This window comes from Leptinotarsa decemlineata, unplaced genomic scaffold (genome assembly GCF_025532065.1).
Source record: "Leptinotarsa decemlineata unplaced genomic scaffold, Ldec_3_MD MMD2_tig00026307_RagTag_RagTag, whole genome shotgun sequence".
Taxonomy (NCBI): Eukaryota; Metazoa; Arthropoda; class Insecta; order Coleoptera; family Chrysomelidae; genus Leptinotarsa; species Leptinotarsa decemlineata.
The window spans coordinates 6,786,631-6,809,129 of NW_027412681.1; the positions used below are offsets into that span (position 1 = coordinate 6,786,631).

The 22,499-nt window shown below is 32.9% G+C and overlaps 2 protein-coding genes across 6 annotated transcripts in view; one reads left to right on the plus strand and one right to left on the minus strand.

Moving 5' to 3' along the window:
• Positions 1 to 837: 837 nt before the first annotated feature.
• Positions 838 to 9,324, plus strand: LOC111506849 (tRNA (adenine(37)-N6)-methyltransferase). The gene is made up of 5 exons (XM_023162062.2): positions 838 to 1,015; positions 1,072 to 1,566; positions 2,614 to 2,925; positions 4,095 to 4,305; positions 8,943 to 9,324. Exons 1-5 carry the CDS (start codon positions 924 to 926, stop codon positions 9,138 to 9,140), a joined length of 1,308 nt encoding a protein of 435 aa, XP_023017830.2. The 5' UTR covers positions 838 to 923; the 3' UTR covers positions 9,141 to 9,324.
• Positions 9,325 to 9,951: 627 nt separating this feature from the next.
• The window catches only part of cyst (rho guanine nucleotide exchange factor 18 cysts), a 153,262-nt gene continuing 140,714 nt past the window's right edge, over positions 9,952 to 22,499 (minus strand). For all 5 annotated transcript variants that reach the window (XM_074181205.1, XM_074181207.1, XM_074181203.1 and 2 more), the window contains 5 exons: positions 21,841 to 22,070; positions 21,047 to 21,233; positions 19,720 to 20,008; positions 17,806 to 18,077; positions 9,952 to 15,686 (listed from right to left, as the gene is read on the minus strand). In XM_074181205.1, the coding sequence (XP_074037306.1) occupies positions 15,474 to 15,686; positions 17,806 to 18,077; positions 19,720 to 20,008; positions 21,047 to 21,233; positions 21,841 to 22,070 (1,191 nt within the window). In that variant the 3' untranslated portion in view covers positions 9,952 to 15,473. The remainder of the gene's footprint in view (positions 15,687 to 17,805; positions 18,078 to 19,719; positions 20,009 to 21,046; positions 21,234 to 21,840; positions 22,071 to 22,499) is intronic.

The following is a 22,499-nucleotide window of genomic DNA, read 5'->3' on the forward strand; positions in this document are numbered from 1 at the left end:
TTTTCATTTAGACAACCATGTATTTGTGATTTTCATCCAAGTAATTTGGACGAGCACGGGTTCCCTCAGGATTTTTCTGAAGTGCTCATCTTCATGAAAAACAGAGTCTACTGGAATCTCATCTCAACCACGTAAAAGTTATTTGAAAACTATCATCACACACCTGTCGATATAGTGAGAATATATTTAATGTATGAATTACTTTCTATTTCATTCACGAAAATATTAAAATTACTTTAATCTCTTCCACACTATTGTAATGCACTGAGTCTATTTTATATATTCATTATATCGATATTGAACTACTCTTCATATTCTATCTCTTCATTGGTGTTCATACCACTATATGTTGGATTCCACAGTCGGTAATATTTTCTATTCCATCGTATTGCAATATGTCACGATGGCGACATATCCCGATTTTCAGTTGAAAAAGTTGAACACTTGCTTCAAAATGCTCATGAAACGAAACATTTTTGTTGTTTCTCTCAAAAGACAGGTTGCGAGTTCAAATCCGCCTTCAATTAGATATCTTTCTCGTAGAAATGTATGTAGTTGAAAATGAATTGATTGTGCTACGACGGTACATAGCCTGAAGTTATTTCGAATATCTATGATGCTTTCTAGGTGAGCCGATGAGATATTATCAAAACTCATTCTAGTCATCTACGTCTTCAACATCAAAAGGAAAAACAAATCAGGTACTACATTATCAAAAGATCTTGCAGTTTTTCAAAAAATGTTGACGTTTCACAAATGAATCAAAAATGTTTTTTAGCGAACGAACTAACCCCATTCAGGGCTTTTTCTAAAACTGTTCTGGACCCATGTTCCGTGTTCCGTGAGTAATGTCAAATACTCGAATATCAGCTGTTCACAAGTAATAAAATGAAAATTGATATGTCTGTAATTGAGTAGTAAACATGTCTGTGAACGAAACCGGGGAAAAGCCACTCGATACGAATCTTTTATTGACCCAGTTGCAGGTTGCACGAAGAGAAATACACAACTTACGGTAAATTATCATTAGTTCTACCAAACGGTGCCAGACTGAGTGAAACTTTTTTTTAGCCAACAACTACTTTCATTCAACAATGTACACAAAAAAGAATGTGAATTTATCCACCAGAAATTGAGAGACTGGCAGTGTTCTTCTTGTAAAGCGAATCAGGCCCTCAATGAACAATCCCGAGCTTCAACTACTTTGCCTGTTCACGATTTCCAAACAAAATATATTGGGAGAATTACTACTAACTTCCCTGAAAAACGAGGAACTCCCAGGCAACCTGGTATATGCAATGACATGATTGCTAAATTGACACTGGATACCAACTACTTTAGCAACCCCTCCCATGCTCTTGAAGGTTTGCAAGAGTTTTCTCACTTGTGGATTATCTTCCATTTTCACAAAAATGAATCGATTTATGTAAAACCAAAAGTAGCCCCACCTAGGCTGAACGGAATCAGGATGGGAGTGTTTGCAACCAGGGCACCACATCGACCTTGTCCTATAGGGCTTTCGCTGGTTAAAATAGACAGAATTGTTGATAATGTAATTTATTTTAGGTAAGTATCTAGACAGATATAGATAGAAGAATCAGTTGCATGTTTCACCCTTTTGATGTTTGTGAATATACAGTAAATCCCGATACCCTTAACCAAAAGATTATAATTGTTCCACAAGTTGATTTTCCTCAGGGATTCTGGAATATACTGTCACATACTCCAGAAAAATCACTATTGTTTCAGTCCCTCATATCAGTTACTGTTAATAAGAGAAGATGTACCTCAGATTTTAATTGATATCAAATTCCTAAAAATTCTGAACTGCTCTTTGGTGAGATCTCCTCTTGAATATGTATCTTCTGAATGGAACCCATCATCAGCAAACCACAAATATATGTGAGTCTATTTGTTGGTACAAGTTTAGAGAAAATGTCTAAGCTTGGTTGTATTCAAATTCAGAATTACACCAGAGAACCGCACATACAATTATCAACAACTGTATCCTCTCAACCACTCAGATCAACTCAGTATTTTCATTACTTTGTCTCTGTCTATAATTGCAGACTTAATTTTTCACTACTACATGCAAGTTTCAGAAGCGACTGAATTCTGAGTTGAATATGTGGTTTTTATGAACATCTTTTTGGTAGAGCATTCAGTTCTGTGATGAATTTTCATACATTCATAGTTCTGAGTATTGTGATTGTATTTTCAAAAGCTGACATGTTATATATTATTTTCTTCCTAATTCTTTCTGTATTATATATCTACTGACATTCATTCATTTGCCTATCGTCTGACCTGTGCTAAAAATCACACGTTGAAAAGTTAGACCTGGTTAATCCTTAGTTCACACAAGTTTCGACTTTTGAGGATTTTCATTTGTATGAAGTTTTCTTTTAATTGAACAGGACTTATCATAATTATAAAGTCCCAAATTGAAAATAATATTCAAGTACACTTATTCGAAAAAAGGTGATAAATCAAATTAAAAAATGTACTAAAGCTAAAAAGGAATCCTGTAAATTTTTTCAATTCATCCGAAATATTCAATTGCCTTCTACAATATAAATATTCTGTTTCAATCACTAAGTTACCTTTTTTTAGTGGCGTTGATATGATCAGTGAAACACCAGTCTTGGACATCAAACCCTACATCCCTCACTATGACAATCCAGGGTACGTAAATGCCGACAACAATACCTATGTTGTCGAGAACTTTCCTGATTCTCCAGACAATTCTGGGGATATCAGTACAAGCGAAGCAAGTACTTCTGATAACATCGAGGGTGGTGAAGTTAGAGAAAATTTGAATACGAGGGTGCTAGATGGTGAAGAAAACGAACCGCGGGATCCAGTTTTAGGGACACCTTTACCTAGTGATATTAATCTAAGGACTGAAGAAACCTTTCACGTCAGGTAATGACTGAAAAAATATCTAGTATTTCTTAGTGACTTTTTTAGTTTTAACAGAGTGATTTTGAATATATTTTTGCAGATTTTTTTTTCAATTCCTGGATATTTTTTCATTGCTCTATGTCAATGAACAATCTGAGAATGGTTGACCTTCCAGCTGTGTTGAGGATCATTGAATATATTGTGCTCAAGTGTGAATTCAACCATTCTTTTAAAGGCAATTTTATTTAAAGTTCAAATATTGTAGATGGAAATAGATCTGAAGTTATCCATAATACTAGGATCATCTTCTTGGGGATGTAATAAAACTTTGACCATTTTAAATATCTTTGAAAAAAGACACCTTCGTGAAAAGATTTATTGATGAGAAAATTTGGTTTTATTGTGAAATAACTGTTTTCAGCATGTTAGAACTGATTTAGACATTTTTTTTCAAATTTGAGCTCTTCAGATCTATTACATAAAACCAGATATCTCTAAAGTTTCGTAAGGTACAGAATAAAGCTGGTGGATTATGACAGTCTTGTTGAGGTATTGACAAAATGTCAATTAAAACTATTCATAGTTTGAAACTGAAAAACTAACTCAGAATATGTTTGGCATTATCAATATTCCTAGCTTCATATACATTGACTGAAGATTATGACTAAATTCTGTGCATCCAATGTGATCAAAGCATGATCACCACACACATTTGCATCTGTTGTGTAAAATAAACAAGCTTCCATACGCTGGCCAATCAGGGTTAACTGCAATCGGCTGGCGGAATTCATTTAGGTATATTGCTACAGGGTCGGAGTGGGGAGTTACATTTTAACGCCTGTGGTGTGTACATATACAGTATTTTGAAGGTTGGAAATTTTAAAATGTCAAGTATTGATACGGCTAAAGAAACTGATACACTTCACCTAAAAAAATTCCTATACCCAGCCGCATATAAATAAAAAAAAATCGGTCGTTCCTTAGTGCGACTCTGTACAAGCACCCTTGTCTGGGAGATCACGTGCACTATACATGATAATGTTTTGGAGTCCTCTGTTGCTTCGATGGACAGAGTTTAGTCATTTTTGTAGACCTCTCAAAAGTGGCTAATTGAACTAAATCTAACTGTTGTCAACCTCAACTTCATACTTATTTCAAACAGATACAGGTCAATTCTAACGATTTTTCAGATCAAATTCAACAATGGGTGAAAGAGAAGCTCCTGATGGAGAAGAGGAAGAACCTGCTGGGAACCAACCAGTAACTGCTGGGTTATCAACTGCAAGCACTCCAGAAGGGCATATTAGAGTGCCGCCCTGGATAGATCAACCCCTAGTCCCTAGGTTGACGGTTATATTTAAAGAAAGGGCCACAACACAGCTGAGCCAATTGGGCGCTGAGGTAATTATCAGAATATTTGTGTATATGTATCGAGTGTTAAGAGGCTGATATAAAATGGCGGTCAACAAATGTACATGTGAACAATATGGTAATAATATTTTTTTAAATCCCATAACTTGCTATGTCATGGTGATTGCAAGCTGTGGTTCCGTGAAATATATACTGGCCTTACTGAAGACCACTACAGAAAGATAATAACGAAGATTAAAAAAAAAATGGGTTTGTCAAACATGTGAAATCTATTTCAAACCATCTGCTTCGAAAACCACATCTTTTGTTTTGGTATCATTGGTATGCGGTTGGTCTGAGAAGTTTCCAATCTAACCAAGATACAAAACATTTTTCAAGTTTTTTTTTTTTTATTTTTGAATATAACTCTACATGCTTCCTCCAGCAATGCTCCCATCTCTATAACTCGTCCAAATAGTACTTGGCGTTTTTCTCTCCAAAATAATGTTCACGAAGGTGATTGCCTCTTCATTTGACAAAAATATCTGTCCTCCAAGTGCAATTTTTACTTGAGGGAACAAAAAGAAATCTCTTTGGGCTAGATCTGGTGAGTAAGGTGGATGGTCAAGCTGTTCAAACCGAAACTCGAGGATTTTCGCCATGGCAACCGCTAAGGTGTGAGACGTTATGTTCTCTTAGTGAGACAGGATTTTCTTTTTTTTGCAAATGTGGCCGTTTTTCCGTTCTGTCTTCAGCTTGTCAAGTAATGATTTGTAGTATGCTCCTGTAATGGTTTTTTGTTTTTAGTTTTATCAAAGGAAATTGTTCTGTATTCTTCTTGAAAGTTGCTTCATTTCTTGAATTTCTTTGACATGTAGCAAAAAAATTCTATATGGTATGAATTCAAAATTAGATGTCAGCGCCATGTTGGCGAAAGTGCAAAACACTAATGTCCACATTGAATCTAGGTTTTACCTTCAATTATATCTGCAAACTAGTGTGTTTTGAGCCTCCGTTCAATTTTCATTGGATTTTTTTCTTGGTGAACATTTCAATGTAAGTCGGAAGGCAAATGAGGTGTGATTGACGGGTACTATATGTTGAAGTGGTATTAATTAAATGTATATACTTTTTGTGGATAAGACACACAATTTCCACGATTTTTTTTCCAAGTGTACCTGTGGTGTAGTCGGCGACAAATGCGAATCATTGACATAAATGTGAAACAATATAGGTCCCAAAATGGACTATCGAGTCCGCTTTGGGAACTATATCAATCAAATGTTCCTCCGTTCAGACCAGAGTAATGCAGATCCTCTGAAACCATAAACTGTGATTCTCTTGGTTGAAAGGCGTAAATAGGACACAGAACGTGGGTACCGTAAATTCTCTTTCATTAAGAATAACGTACAGGCTTTGTAGGAATGCAAATATAGCATTCTGTGTACCATTTGAGAAATGAAACCCAAACTGGTCTTAGTTTATTATATTGTTTTTCGAGTAAGGATATTACTTGCATATTTAGCAATTTTTCTATAACTTTGGACAAAGATCGCCTCTTTTATACATAGAAATGATTGTGGCTATTTTCAAACAAGATGGAAATGAACCTTTGGAAAATGAGAAATGTATCACCCCTGCCAACACATTCAATGATCTGTCTGTCATCCCACCCCACCGAATTTTATTTTATTTCACCAAAAATTTCTTCAATTTCATATATATCCGCAGGTGAGGAAATTGAAATTGTAGGTGCAGTGCAATTTTTTAAGTTATTTACAGTGATATTTTTCAGCCGATTCAGTTGCCACAGAACAATAAAATAAGTTCAAATTTACTGATTTCAGTTCCATTACACAATGAACTAAAGTTATTTTTCTCTAAGTTACCTTGGAATTGAGATAATTACTAGGAAGGTTTTTTTTTCAGCAATTAACTTGTGAAAAAATACAGGAAAATTGTGAAAAATGTCAAAAGGTAATATAACAACATAATACAATACAAATTGAAAAAATTGTAATAGATATTCACATAAATACACATACATGTTTACATACATAAATACACATACATGTTTACATACATAAATACACATTAATTCACATATACATGAAAAGCATATTGCCTACATATTTCATTTAAAATTCAAGTTTCCTAATTAAAAATTCCTTCTTTGGTGTAGCAGTTTTTGCGGAGTGTTTTTTCAGGAGATGTTTGAAAATTGTTAGAGAAGCTGCATTCTTTATGCGTTCTGCCAGAGAATTAGAGCATTTGCATCCAATATATTCAAAGTTTTTTTGATACCGGACGGTGACATGCCGGTGGGATAAAATAATGTTTTTTCGTCTGGTATCATGTTCATGGTGTGTACTGATGGCATTATAAGTGGCCTTATTTTTGAAAATGAAACAACACGCTTCGAGGATGTATGTGCCCAGTCAAAATATTAAATTATTTGAAAATCTCTCTGCACGACTCTCTTCTACTCTCTTTTGCAATTATTCTGATTGCGTCATTTTGTAATAAGAACACCCTTTGTACAGAGGAACTTGCTCCCCAGTTTAAAATTCCGTATCTCATATGAGAATGGAAGTGGGCAAAGTATAAAGGCAGAAGGATATTTTCACTGCACTGACTCTACACAAACTTGAGTGCATAACATCCTTTTCTAAGTTTGCCGCAGACAATATCAATATGTGAAATCCATGAGAGCTTTGAAACAAAGGTAATTTCTAGCATTTTGATAAATTCAGAAGAAGACACGACGTTATTGGTATTTTCAAACAACAAAAGCTGGTGGTGTTCCCGACTTTTTGAACAAAACATTAGGGCATTAGTCTTTGATTTATTAATTATTAAATGATTTTTGTCTGACCATGTTATCACCTTAGCATAGGTAGTCTCAGCCAATAATTTTAATGATACTAAATCTTCTTCTATAATTTAAATGTTTGTGTCATCTGCATAACGTGTTGTAATAATTTTATTGTGTTCGTTCAAGTATGATATGAGGTCATTGGCAAATACTATGAATAGAAGGGGGCCTAATATTGATCCTTGAGGGACACCTTGCGCAAAGCCTAAGGGATTACTGTTATTGTTGTTTATTTTAACAATTTGCTATCTGTCAGATACATAGGATTCTAGCAATTCATACGGTGTTCCCCTCAGTCCATACCTTGACATTTTTGATAATAGAATCTCATGACTAACACAGTCAAATGCTTTAGAAAAGTCTATGAAGAGGCCCATAACAAGTTTTTTATTATCAAGAGATTGAATTATTTTGTTTTGGAATTCACATAAGGCTGTCTTGTTACTTTTTTTAGCTGTAAAACCGTGTTGCGAAGATGATAATAACTTGTTTGATGTGAAGAAACTGGTTAGTTGAAATTTGATATTCAATTCATATAACTTAAGATATGCTGGCTAACATACTTATAGGTCTATAGTTGTTAAGGTCATTGTTATCTCCTTTTTTAAAGGTAGGTGTTACTCTTGCTATTTTTAAATTTGTTGGAAAGACTCCTTTTTCTGTAGATAGGTTTATAAGATAAGTCAGTGAATGGGATAATTCATTTCGACATTGTTCAAGTAATTTGTTAGATATATTGTCAATACCACAAGAGTTAGAGTTTTTTAGACCATTAATTATACTTATTACATCATTTTCTATAATCGGGTGCATGAAGAAACTATTTAGATTTATGTTGATATGTTGATGTATGAATTGCCAATCATATTCGATAACTCTGACTCATTCAAAGATTTGTCATTTTCCGTTTTTACTATTTTACTATTATTTGTTGTAGATTTCTTTTGCAAGTGATTGATAATATTCCAGGTTGTTTTCGACTTGTTATCAGAGGTTGAAATCAAATTGTCATAGTATGACTTGGATGCTGTCTGTAGCCCCTACTGATATTCTCGATTTAAAAAACTACTTAATTCCCTGAAACGAAGATCATGTTGGGCTAGATTATTGTAAAGAGACACACTGTTTTTAAGATTAACTAGAGGAGGTGTCATAATATACTCAGTTGCTAGTTTCTTTTTATCACCCCTTTGGTGTACCTTCTTATTCGGGAATGAGATCTCGAAATAGTGTAACATGACATCTGCAAATGCTTGGTAGGCTAAGTTGGGACAAGACTGAATATAGATATCAGTCCAGTTTTCATTCCTTAAATGATTTTTGAAAATATTGATGTTCTCATCTGAAAAGTTGGGCTTGTAATGAAATGGTTTAAATGCCATGTTTACTGGCGGCTCATCAAAGAGCAGGTCAAGGAATTGCGAGTAGTGGTCTGAGAGATGCATATTCACTACTGCTACACTATAGGGATTTATAGTCTTGATTAGGAAATTATCAATACAAGTTGCTGAGTTGCCTTTAACTCTTGTCGGGATTTTCAGTGTGACATTAACATCAAAACACGATAATAAGTCTTCGAGTAATACACAATACGTTGTGTGAGAAATGAAGTTAATGTTGAAGTCGCCTCCAATAAACACTGTCATTTTTGGTGAACATATTTCACTTAAGATATTACTTAGTAGTCCCAGAAAATCATAAACATCTCCATCAGGAGGCCGATAAATAACATAACGATATAAAATCACAGGGTAACTCAACAGGTTCCTGAATCTTGTTGCAATTTTTATTTATTATACTTTCGATTTTTCAGGGAGAAGAAAAGAAAACCGCAATAGCAAATGTTCTTAGAGAAGATCCGAGATCAGTGTACTTGAGGGGAAGATATGGCAGCCACTGCTACAACTTCAGGATAGCAGAATTGTACGTTACATGTAAATTTAATGACAATTCCAAATCTGTCACAGTATACCAGATATCCCGAAACGGTAATGGAGACGATGAAGATTGAACAGATCTGTATTAATGTAAGATTCATATCAGTCCACAGATTTGGCAGCCATTTGTTCGATGAGTTTTATCAATGATTTTATAGCGAATTTATTTTTTTTATTGTTTGAATAATTTTATTACCTATATTTGCCGGTCCTGAGACCACTACTGAAACAAATGAATAGTAAACGTTTTAAGTAAAAGTTTTTTTTTCTTGGAGGTCAATAAACAGTGATAGTAGCTATCTTTGGAGGAAAAAAAAGGTATTCCTCAAATAGTCGCGAGCGCTAGATCCGCTTCCGTATCTGTCATTTCCAAATGAAAATTTAACCTTTCCTTTCGATTATAAACAAATAGCTGAAGAAACGTGACGTGAAAGTATTTTGAATATAATTTACAAATTTTGTAATAAGTAGGATATGATGAAAGCCTGCAGGAAAACAACTACTTCCCAGGCTAATACCATGACGGACATCGAATAGACTGACACATTTATCAGTGCGCTAAGATCCAACCTAGAGAGCAGTATGTTTGGAATTATACAAACTTCATGACTGGATTGTATATACGAAACGTTTGTCCAAGATAAAGATTTCTTCACTAATGAGAATTCCTTTCTAATATATCAATATATCTAATATATCAAAAGTAATTACAACTCTGTTCACCAATAGTTTTCTCACATAATAGTTAACAAAATTTGTTTCTTTTTTCTTTTGTCACAGTTATAGTGTTTATTTCTTCAACTCTCTTCAGGTTATTCAGTTAGTAAAGTGGTCTAATGACAACTTCTGAAACAACTAAGTTGTTTTAAAAATAAAACCAAGTAGTAGATTTAATTAAATATATTTACAATAAATATGAGTCTTATATACATGCATACCAATCAATAAAAAAAATACTAATTATATTCATATATTATTCCACAATTTGGCATATTTGAATTTCGTTGAAAAAAAAAAAAGCCACGTGTGATAAAACATGGAATGTTTTAAAAAACGAGAATAAATGAAATCAAAATAATACAAAGCTATAAAGTACAAGAAACCTATGTTATATAAAATTAAGATTTTCCCACGTTATTAGTATCTACAATAAGAACAATAAATATACTTTAATGTTTATAACAAATCCACTTGGATCTCGTTCATATCCAACAAAATGTCCGAAGAAAATTTTTAAGGCAAGATTGGATTATCTGTTACCATCGAGCATCGAACATTTTTTGAAAATGAAAATATATTTTAGATATCAGTCAACATATATTTATTGCGAATAGTATTCATTAAATACCCAGTCAACAGTCTAAACAATCGGTTAAAACGATCTTTCACGCTAAAACAGTTTCAAAACAATGAAAGACTAAGTTGGATGCATAAGAACACGGTAATCACATATTGACCGATCCCTAAGTTGCGGAATGAATGTAAAAAAAAATAAGAAAAAGAATGATATCGGTAAATACTTCTATTAAAAAAGAATTGCCATTCGAGTTGAGAAATGCTCCAGCTAATTGACGAACACTGAATATTGAATATTAGAGCATTGGCTTATAAGTTGTGTTTCAAAAAAATCAAAACAGCATCTGCGATATTAGAATCCAAGTTTTGGTGCTGTTTTTGGAATGATAATTTTCAGTATTTCAATCCAGATAGTAAAAATAACTGTTGAATATTTAAACATTGATTTATAATTCGTGTTTCAAACAAATAAAAACAGCATCTACGATATTACAGTTGAAGTTTTTGTGCTGGTTTTGGGATGATAATTTTCAGTATTTAAATCCAAATGGTAAAAAAATGTTGAATTCGAAACTGAAGCTGTAAAATGTTGTTCGAATGTTTTAGCTAGATGCGACACATTAAAAAAAATACCGAATGCGGTTTGGGTTGAGAAATGTTTTTGCAAAATTGGAGCACTGATATGTTTCTATTAAATAAAACAGCCATACACTAAAAAGTGTATTTTTTTTATCTCCAATTATCCTGATAATAATTGGATTTGACACAAAATTGACTATTATGAAAGAAGAGCACCTGAAAGTGACTGAAAAAAATATACTGATTGTAATGCAATGCTCAAAACAACATTTTATTATTCATTTTGGAAACTGCAAGCCCGACAAGAAAACACATTAACAGATTTGAAGCCATCCAAACGAATTAATAGTACTTGGCATACTTGAAACCATAATACTGCTTTGCTGACTTTTTTAATGAAACATTTCAAATCAAATTCAACTGCAACACTAAAGTCAACTTGTGTTGTGTAATTACCCTGGTTTGATGTAGCATTTGATAGTATGTACTTTCATTCATTATTTTTGGACTAATTTATGTTTTGTTATATGTCTTGTTTTAAATCATTTAGGTGTATTTTCAGACTGATATGTGTTTCATTATGTGTCTATTTTTTAAACTACTGACATAAGATACACTTTGTCAGTAGCATTTTTTGTTCTTCAGACAATAAAAATATTTCTATCTCTCTAAACATCAAAAGTAGAACCACATATACTTACATGTGTGAGGAATAAAAATTACTGCTTATACATTTCGGTAAGAGACAAAAAATGCTCTACTTCCCCTCGGCCTCTGAATGGGTATAATTTGGAGATCCGGATAAATGAATTCCTACTGTATTTAACTTCAGAAAGTCTACAATTCAAACTATTCAACCTTGAATTTGAATAACTTTCTCCAAGCGCAGCGCCATTGATAATTATCTTATGAATATTCATAAAAATTCAACTGAAACTGTATCAAACTATGAATAATCATACAATCAACTTCAGTCAAAACGAGTGATCAATAAAAATATAAAAACTAACTTTAAAATTATATCTCCTGATGAACAATAAAAACATTCCCTTGGGAAGCACCGGATACTGCAATTATGACAACTGACAAACCATCTCTGGTTAGAATTGGAGGAATAATCTATTCATTCACCAGATACCACCAGGAAATTTTCAATTTCACATTATGAAAAAATACGATTTTTATTCGTTATACCAAACAATTTATACAAATTGAAATCAAAATATTTCACATGTGAGACATAGGCTTGTTTTCCATTGTTGAAGTTTTTTTAAATACTGTGCCGGCTGAAAAAGATTATAAATAACATATTCCACAGCCGTCTAAATAGTTCTTAGTAATGATGATACGACAAATCACTTAGTTGCTTTTAAAACCGAAGGTTGATTAATCGTTTTGTTGAAAGACATCATTTTTTTCATTTTATGTCTTTGGCATCAGCAAATAAAGTAAGAAAATCATTCCATCTTCGATAAGATACATTTCCATGAGAAAAGTATCTTGTGGTCGAAGGTGGATTCGAACTCAGGACCTTTCAGTTATGAGCTGAGCATAGTTCCACTTCAATTCACAACTCATTTACTTTTTAATTAGAAAATTATTATCTCAAATTTTGTATTCAAACATTTGATTTATAATATGAATTACAGTATTCAAATCCATCCAACAATTTTTCAAACGTTCAATACCAACTAAAATAACATTTCGCCTACAATTTTTTCAGTTTTAACTTCATCTATATCACTTTGTTTTTTATGAACATAATCGCCGTGCTACTTTTTACATTCTGAAGCAGAAAAAAACCACAAGTCAATCGAGACTTAGAAGTTGAAGAATAAATAGATCTTATAAAAATATTCATTTAACCTACAGACATTAACGTGAAGAGACAAAAATATAGTAGGCCATTTTTATATAAATTCTGTTTCCAAACAAAACTAAAAATATACAGATGGAAAGAACGACGAACTGGAAAGACGATATTGTACAGTTTAAGCTAGTGGAGAACAACTTTCTTCTGTATAATTTCTAATTTTGCAAGGAAGTGCTCTATGAATTACTATTAACGATTAACAAAGGTATATATTGATGGAATAACCTCATCTGGTAAACATAAGTTGGAGAGAAAAGACTGGAAAATCATGGAACATGTGCTTATACAAGTAATTATATGCATGTTTTTATAATCCAGCAGGTAAGCAATAGTGAGTTTGCTTAATCGCTTAGACATTTTGAATTAGATTATCCGAACTTTTTGTTGACTCCCTAGCTTTCTCCCGAGCTACATAACCTCATATCGGCATTTCACTTGGGTAAAAAATTAATAAGTCAAAAAATCCAGAACGGTTTTTGGTGGACAATATTCTGGAGCCATATTTTCTGGGTAAGACAGTATGGAAATCATCTCAAGCATTCTGTCATAGGGAACATCATCAAATATTTAATCGCAAAATTGCTTTTGAAATTAGTTGTCGTTCTCACTAAACAACTACATAACCTCAATAATAATTCGTTTATGGAACAATTAAAAAAAAAAAAGGTTTTGCACCCCATTCCAGGACTCATTTCATCAAAACATCCTCCGAAGATGGTTTTAAAATTATTTCAACCAGAAACTGGAACATTTTCAAACAAATTAAAATAATTTCATGTCAAAATAGATTTGTAGTTGTTTGTGAAAATTGAAAATTCTATTTCAAACTGTATTTTGGCATAAAGAAAATCTTTACCCAGAGAGGATTTTGGCACAATGACCTGCTCCCGAAATTGTTGGTGGACTAACAAATACCTAGAAGACACAGTTTCTTATTGATCAACCTCACCGAAGAAAATCCTAGCAATGGTATTGGTACAAGGTGTCTTAATGACCCCCGGATCCGAGAGATAATTGAAACAAAAAAAAATGGCGTTTATAAGGTTATGGACATACGGATAGGGGGCTAAGGAAAATTATTGAAAGTATACTTTCCCTTGATAACTCTTGTAGCTTAAGTCAAAACGTTCATGTCTACTAAGGCAAATTCGCTATTGCTAACCTGCAAGTGTGTATATTGTTTGTACTATATTTTGTATTCGAGGTTAAAAAAGTTTTATCAAGAAATTCCAACAGTTAATATGTAATTGGGGTTAACAAGAATAACATTCAAGGACTGTAAAAATAGTTTTTTGTGCACAATTGTTTGTCCTTTCTCCCCATCACTTTTAGATTGAATTGCTTAGTATTTACATTATCATTGAACTGTAACTAACCTAAGTACGAACGGCAAAACAATAATATCCTAGAATATTGTATTGTCACAAGATTTGAGTATATTTGAAAATACTGATTTCAACAAAAGATTCATAGGAAGACGAACACAATTATATTATTACTCGATGAAAAATGTGATAGAAAACGCATTTCAAATAATGAAGTTGATAGTTTTCGTTGGGGAGTAAAAAAAGAGACATGATAGTATGTAGTTTTGAAAAAAAATTATATATGAATTACATGAGATGTATAATATAATAAGTATAAGATAGAGATGGGTGGTATAAGCTTATAACGGAAGCATACGAGACATAAATCGAGATATTATTAAGTTCAATTGATGAGATTGAATGACCTTCTAGGGAGAACTCACATTCTGTTTCTCTTCAAATCTGGTTGCATATCAAGTACAACATTTTTATAAAAATGCAAATAAATGAAAAATTCACAAATTGAGAAATTAGAATAATGTTTCAGAGATGTATTTTCATAATATTATTATAATAGTATTAGCCAATTCCATTAAATGTTTCAAAGTTGTCACCAGCAAACACAATCTTGAAATTAGTTTTTCAAGATTGCAATATATATATACTCATTGTTGATATTCGTAGAAACAAATCTCTATATCATCAATCCTTTTCTCCCCTTTTTGACTGGCTGTGAACTCTCATCACGGAAATTGGCTGCTTGACAGTGACAAGCAAAAAAAATAAGGTGAGGAAATTTTAGGGTTATATTTTCAGAAATATTGTTTGCTTACCGGTGTATATTTATTTGTATATACTTCCGCATGTTATATGCCCTTCACTCTTTTCAAATCTATCCATATATTTAATTTTTTTTTTAGTTTACTGCATGAAAGCCATTTTCAGTGGTAAAATACATGCCATTTCCAAGGATAGAAAACTTTTAAATTATTTCATTATTTGATTTCATCAAATATCAAATGGAAGAATGCTATGAGAAAGTATTGAAGTATTATGAATATACATCTTGAAACAAAAATGTGTGAAATATTGAACTCACCTCACGTTTTATTCCGAGTAACAAAAAAAATGTATCTATTAGATAAATTTTCAAGTTTATTGCGATAACGATGGCTATACATTGAGTTAGCTTTGCCCCAGATTCGAACACCATTTACGAAAAATTCATATTACCGAACCCCCACTTTCGTCACAAACTTCTAGCCGCCCACCTCTGCGAGGAAGATACAAAAAAATCACACTTTCGTATTTATGAGGGAATAAATAAAATGTTTTGTTCTGGTGGAGAGCCGTCAGAAATATATGACCTCCTCGTCGGCAGTCGGCTGCTGCTCGTTACGTACTTTAAATTTATCTGGAAGCTTGGGATATGTGTGTGTGCGAGTAGCTTTGGCACTTCCCGGACTCTGACACTGGCCGGGAGGAGAAGTGTTCGGAGAGGAGGCTTGCATCATCGCCGGGCTTGAACCGGTCCGGCTGTGGACGTGTGGCATGGTGGTTGGAGTCTGAAACAATGATTCATGAAATAATTATGATTTTTCAATAATAATAATAACACTATCTATTCAAATGAAGCAGTAGAAGAATAACACATAAAGTTATGGATATCTTGAAAAGAAATACAAAATAGCGGTGATGAACCCATGTTCTGCACATATAATTCGTAAAAAAGGAGTATATATATATATATATATATATAGAGAGAGAGAGAGATATAGATGTTATTGAGTGTGTATGATATAAATTAAAAGAAAGAATTTGTGGATAGAACACTCAAAAAATGGAGGCAAACTGCGGACACGTGTTTCTGGCTATTGGCCTCATCAGCGCGATGCAGCCAATTGCAAAGATAGAAAACAACTGGTTACCAAAAATAAAAAACTTCACATATGCATGGTGTCACTAACAGGAGCAAACCCCACATTTGTGGTTTCAATTAGAAGACCTAGCATTCCCAGGCATCATCTAACATCACCACGTAGGCAGCTATAGCTGCCTACGTGGTGATGTTAGATGATGATGTTAAGCTGAACAATATGTTCAGCTTAATGGTTTCAAATCTACCGAATATAGTACTTCTTCCTGTGTTCCACAAGGGTAAAATCTGGGACCGTTGCTCTTCAATATCTTCATTAATGACATTGCAGATGTTACAGATGTATATTTCCTTCTATATACCGATGATCTAAAACTATACTGTCTTATTGAGAACATAGATGATTGTGTGAATCTCTCAGGAAACGTAGGATGGGTTGTAGAATGGTGTTATCGAAATAACTTGTCGCTAAATCCGGATAAATGTAAGGTCATGTCCTACAGTTTAAAAACGAACATCTTGATCATTGATTATTCAATAGAAAACGTTTCCCTGGTGAGACCAGAAACATTTACTGATCTTGGAGTCACATTTGACACTGCACTATCATTTAATAGACATATCGATAATGTTGTAACCTCCTCCTGTTATTTGTACGGATTAATTGCACGTAACAGTAGTGATTTCAAAGAAACTTCGACCTTAAAAACTCTATTCGATGCTTTCATAAGATCAAAGTTATAATATGCATCAGTTGTGTGGAGCTCCTTTTATCAATATCATATAGATAGAATTGAAAAAATTCAACAACGATTCTTGAAACTGCTAAGCCTAAAAACTGATGGAATGTTCCAATAGGAACAACCCACTCTGAATTGCTACAAAAACATAACTTTTTCAGTCTCGAAAAAAGGCGTGAATATTATAGTGTTGTACTAACCTATAAAATTATCAAAAGCATAGTTGACTGTCCAACATTACTGGAAAAGTTTAATATTTGCATTCCTAAAATCTGCTCCAGACACTCGAGTACTTTCTATATAAAAACATCTCACACAAATGTTCTGGAGAATTCTCCGATCCATACCATGTGTAAAGTGGCAAACTCTGTTAGCGATAATTTAGATATATTTAGTTGCAAATTGTCAGATATAAATCCCACTTCCTAAAATAATTGTTTTGTCACCTATTATAAATATAAAATGTGTAGTCTTTATAGTCACTTGTTTGTTTTGTTTGTAGTGTTTGTAGACTTTACAGTCACTTGTTTGTGATGTATTTATTATACTCTGTTATTTCCTGCTCTGTAATTGGGCAATGTCCTGTAGAGTATTGTATTACAAATTAATAAATAAATAAATTATAAAAACTTATTTATATTGCATTATTTTACCTTTTTACCAAAAATATATTTAAAATGATCCCAATGAATTTGAAATAAGAAAAGTAACACTTATTTGATTTTTAATGATTCACTTCAATATAAAATGTTAGTTGCTAAAAAAATTGTGTATGTGTATATATCATTATGAAGAGTTTTTATTGTAGTTTCCTTTTTTCCTTTCTTTAGAGGTTTCCATCATTTTTTGTTCATTGATGGAGAAATAGAAAGAGAAACAGATTTTTTCGCATAATAATAGTGATTTATAAATACGCAAAATATTCTCCCTGAATTTCAATTTATATATTTGTTTTGAACCATTCATTAGAGGGCGAGGCCCAAAAACAACATATTAAATCAATATCATATCCAAGAATTCTTCAAAAACCAACTGAATAAACATGTTTCAATAAGTATCGTCACTTACCGTTTCTCCTGAAGGAGGACTAAAGCTGTTATCAGAACCAAGCCTCTGATAACCAGATGTGCTCGTTCTTCGGACCTTCTCGTCTTGACTCAACTTCAAGGGTAGCATTTGCTGGATTGTGCTACCAGTGCCCGACTTGAGAGCATCGCTGCTCAACCTTGAGGCCAGTTTGAATGGAATTTGTTGTTTGATCAACACGTTTTGAGATACTTTCTGCTGATTTGTAGCCGAGATCAGGTTGATAGGAAGCTGAGATTTTGCTGGAACATTTGCTGAAACATACGGAAATGGAAATAAAAATGATAATAACAAATATGTGATAGAATCGGCCGATACTCGAGGAAAATCCATAATGTAATCAAAAAACACTTTATTGTCAGATTTTCACAAAACAAAAAGTTTAAATTGAAAGGGTTATATTTTTAGAAGCGATTGATTTTTGGGAAAGAAAGTTTTTAGCTTTCTACTACTCCTTCTTGATACAATAAAAATGTAGGAATCTCCCAAAAAAAGGAAGAAAGCAATCAATTTTGAAAGAAGTAACTCTATAGTGTAGGTCATGCAAAGAAGTAACTTTCAGACACAAACTGGAAAGAAAAGAACTCCTTGAAACAGCTACTTTCATATAAATATTGAATTTCACGAAAGAAAACATTCTTTCGAAACAAATACTTTTATATGAACACTGAATTAAACAAAAAACTTTTATTTCTACTCAGTTTGTATTCCAAACATTCGTTATGGAATTGAGTTAGATATCATTCACAGGATTCCTACACAATATACTAAATGAAAGGTAACAATTTCACTTTTATGAACTGTGTGGTTTTTCTTATAGTTCATTCATGAATTGTGTGTTTTTCTTATAATGTTATCCAGATTGGTACTAAAAAGCTTTAAGACAAGTGCCTTCTGGCGAAAAATCAATGTCTACCAATGAGGATGCAGTGTTCAATATAAGTGAAATTTTTACCTTTCATTCAGTATATTGTGTAGGAATCTTGTGAATGATATCTGACTCAATTCCATAACGAATGTTTGGAATACAAACTAAGTACAGAAAAGGGTTTTTTGTATAATTCAGTGTTCATATAAAAGTATTTGTTGCGAAATAATTTTTATTTCGCGTAATTCAATGTTTATATGAAAGTAGCTGTTTCAGAAGGGCTTTTTCTTCCAGTTTGTGTCTGAAAGTTACTTCTTTGCATGTATAAAGACTTACTTCTTTTGAAATTGATTATTTCCTTCCTTTCTTTCCCAAAAAACAAAAGGTGTTTTATGTTTGTGCAATAAGACAAGGGGGATGAAAATGCCAGGTGTCCTAAAGTTGTGTATTTGCATGATACATCAATAATGCTAACAAAAGTACATAAAATGCTAAAAAAAGTTATATGGCATCGGAGGAAGTACATTTTAAAAGTAGTTTCTGATTGACAGGGCACTGCATAATAACCAAAAAATATTTTTCAAATGGAACAATCATTCTTTGACAACACTGTGAGATTTTCACTAAACAGTATTTCACTGTTAGTGAAAAATTATGCAAAGCCTGTTTCACTAAACAATAGCTTCTTCAGGTGTCTTCAATGAAGTTTGTATTGAACACACCTGCAGAGGTTATTGTAGAGTGAAACACTTGTTGCGATTCTGTAAACTTTTATAGTGGATTTTCGTCAAATATCAACCAATTCCATTACTTATGAAATAGTCGCATCCTCCCTAACTCAGAACTAAATCGAGGCACAATGCACTAGTGCCAAGTTATTAATTTTTCCGAAAAAATACGGAGTGGTGTAGCCTCTGAATTTCATTTAAATAATACTCTTTTTCATGTTTCTATTATCAATACATCGAGCAAATATGCATTATTGAAAACACCTGATATATTGACAATTCCTTTTTCTTTACACTTACCCTTCGTCCATTTAGGGTCTTTTCTCCTTTCGGCTGAAGAAGTCGAATGTGTCAACGATGACTGATTGGTACTAACAATCGAGGCACTGGAACTAACCGCGCTAGCAGAAGAGGACGTATCGGATTGTGGACTACTGTCCTCTGACGTTTCTTTGCTACTATCATCAGCCATTCCCGAAGAGGGCAAAGGAACATTCATCAGCAATCCCTTACTAGTCAGCATTTCCATTTTACGGTACAGCTGCTCCCTTTGTTGATTAATGTCTTCTTGTTCAGCTCGAACTTGCTCCTGCAATCGCAAATATATTTCACATTATGGGCAACACAGTTCAATATGAATCATAATACAAGCAGAGACTTTGAAGTTGCTTCCTAGATTTGACAAGCTGTAATAATGTTTATACAATGCCTCATTTGATTAAAATTTGCATAATTGCTTATATATACAAAGGCAAACTTACATATAACAGTTTTTGAGTAAACAATTTGACTGATACCTATTCTGATGTGTTCAAAATTATTTCTCTGACACCAAGAACAACATTGATTCATTACCTTTTATAATTTATTTAAGCTGTGTCACATTCTGATCAGATGTCGTGATGTTGTGTCATCCGCAAACATGGTTACATGAACATTGAAATATTGTAGATCATTCACAACAGAAAAAGTAGTAAAGGGTCAAGAACTGACCCTGTGGTACACTACAGCTAATCATGTGAAACAAGAGTTATTACATTTGACTACTTTGGTTTCGTCTGTCACATCTAATTCAATACATTGGCTGGCAATCATAAAGACACGACAGTTTATTCATTGAAAATTTGGTGCACATAGTATGAAAAAAGCCGTCTACAAGTCGAACCATAATGACGAACATATTTGTTGTTGCCTGTTTCATTCTGTAAAAAAAACAGTTTATATCTGTGGAAATAGGAAGATGATCACCAGATAATATGAAAAATCGATATTTTGATTTTTAAAGAGTTGAATTCAAAAGAATGAAATTAGTTGAACTTCAGAAGTTCCTGACCTGAAAGTAATTGACATGTGAATAACTTCCGAACAACTATTTTCAATTGATACTGGATGGAAATTCTGCCTACTTTTTGCAGCATCCAAAGTAGAATATTGGTATCATAATATTACTACCTTTGTGGTTATTAACAAGAATGAACCATTCTCAAATCATTACAAGTAATAAGACTATAATTCTATTATAAAATGTTAATGAAACATAAACAAAAACAAATTCATATTTTTTTTTCTATCTGATAAGATTGAAAAATGAAAAATAACATCAAATAACTAAATGGCCATTACCTACCTGCAACCTCAAGAGCTCAGCCTTTTTCTCGTCCAATTCTTTTGTTTCTTGTTCTTTCGTTGCATTCCAAGCTGCTTTTTCTACACTCAGTTTGTCTTGCAAGTTTCTCAATTCCTCCAACTGCTGATTGTGTCTGTTACACTTTGAATCTGCTCCTCCTTTCAAAGTCACCACTTGAGCTTGCAAACTGAAAAAAATAAATAAAATATGTTTATGTATTCCTTGTGAATATTCGAAAGATTTATAATTCAGAAGAAAAGGGAAACTGAAACTTTCTATGTTTTTTACCACTTTTATTTGTAACTAACGTTACTGCAGTTTCGTGCTATAAGGATATTTTCAAATTTATACATTAAACTAACAATGGTTCATTACATTAGGTCTTATATAATGAACCATTGTTAGTTTGATGTATAAGTTTGAAAGTGTCCGTATAAGACGAAACTGCAGTAACGTTAGTTACGAATAAAAGTGGTAAAAACTCAGAAAGTTTCAATTCCCCTTTTCTTCATGATGATTTCTTACCACGTAGTAACGGCTACATCCATCAATTTATTGATTTATGATTCAATTCATCAATTAAAAGTAGTACAAGGTTAATTCAATACAAACAGGTCCGATTAGAGTTTATGCAATAGTTAACAGTAGAATATCCTATGTTTTTTCAACTACTTTCATGATGAACAAGAAGTGAATAATAAAATTTCTATAGTTTTACCAAACATTGCATAACTGTTTTTAAAAAAATTCCCAGTAAAATTTTCAATTCGTGAATTCTCAACACGAGCACTTACCTTTCATTTGTCGTCATCAACTGCGAAATTATACAGAGCAAAGTATATACATAATGAGACAACTGGATTGCTGCATACTGCTGTTCTCTGCCAAGAGAAAGCAACGCCGGACCATCAGGGGCAGTTGAAAGTTGTTGCTGCAATTGTTGGTTCTCAGTATTTACATTAGCAGTATTGCCATTAGTTAAAGGCCCTCCAGATATCACACAATTTCTATAAGGCAACCGTTCCTAAAACGAATGGTCAACTATAAAATTTTGTAGGTAGAGTTATTTGCCAGATATTTGACTTAATCTGTCAGGGCTTCTGAATTATAGTCAAAAAGTGAGCATAAAGTGATTTACTGTGGATTCAACAAATCTTTTCAAATATATCGCCGAATTGTGCATCGGCAATAAGAGTCCGAACTAATGAAAATAAAACGACTTGGCTTCTTCTCCGAACAAAGGGAATGTAATGTAGAAATGTATATTTTCATAAAGAATTGCTTTCATTTATGAAATTCTCGAAAAAGTAAACCTTCATTAAGAATTTGGGTCAATTTTATAAAATTGATCAGCAATTTTTATTAATTATTATGTAAATACCTACATATTACATATTTCATATTCCATTATCCAACTCCTATGTCTGGCAATTTAAATTTTCTTATATTCAGG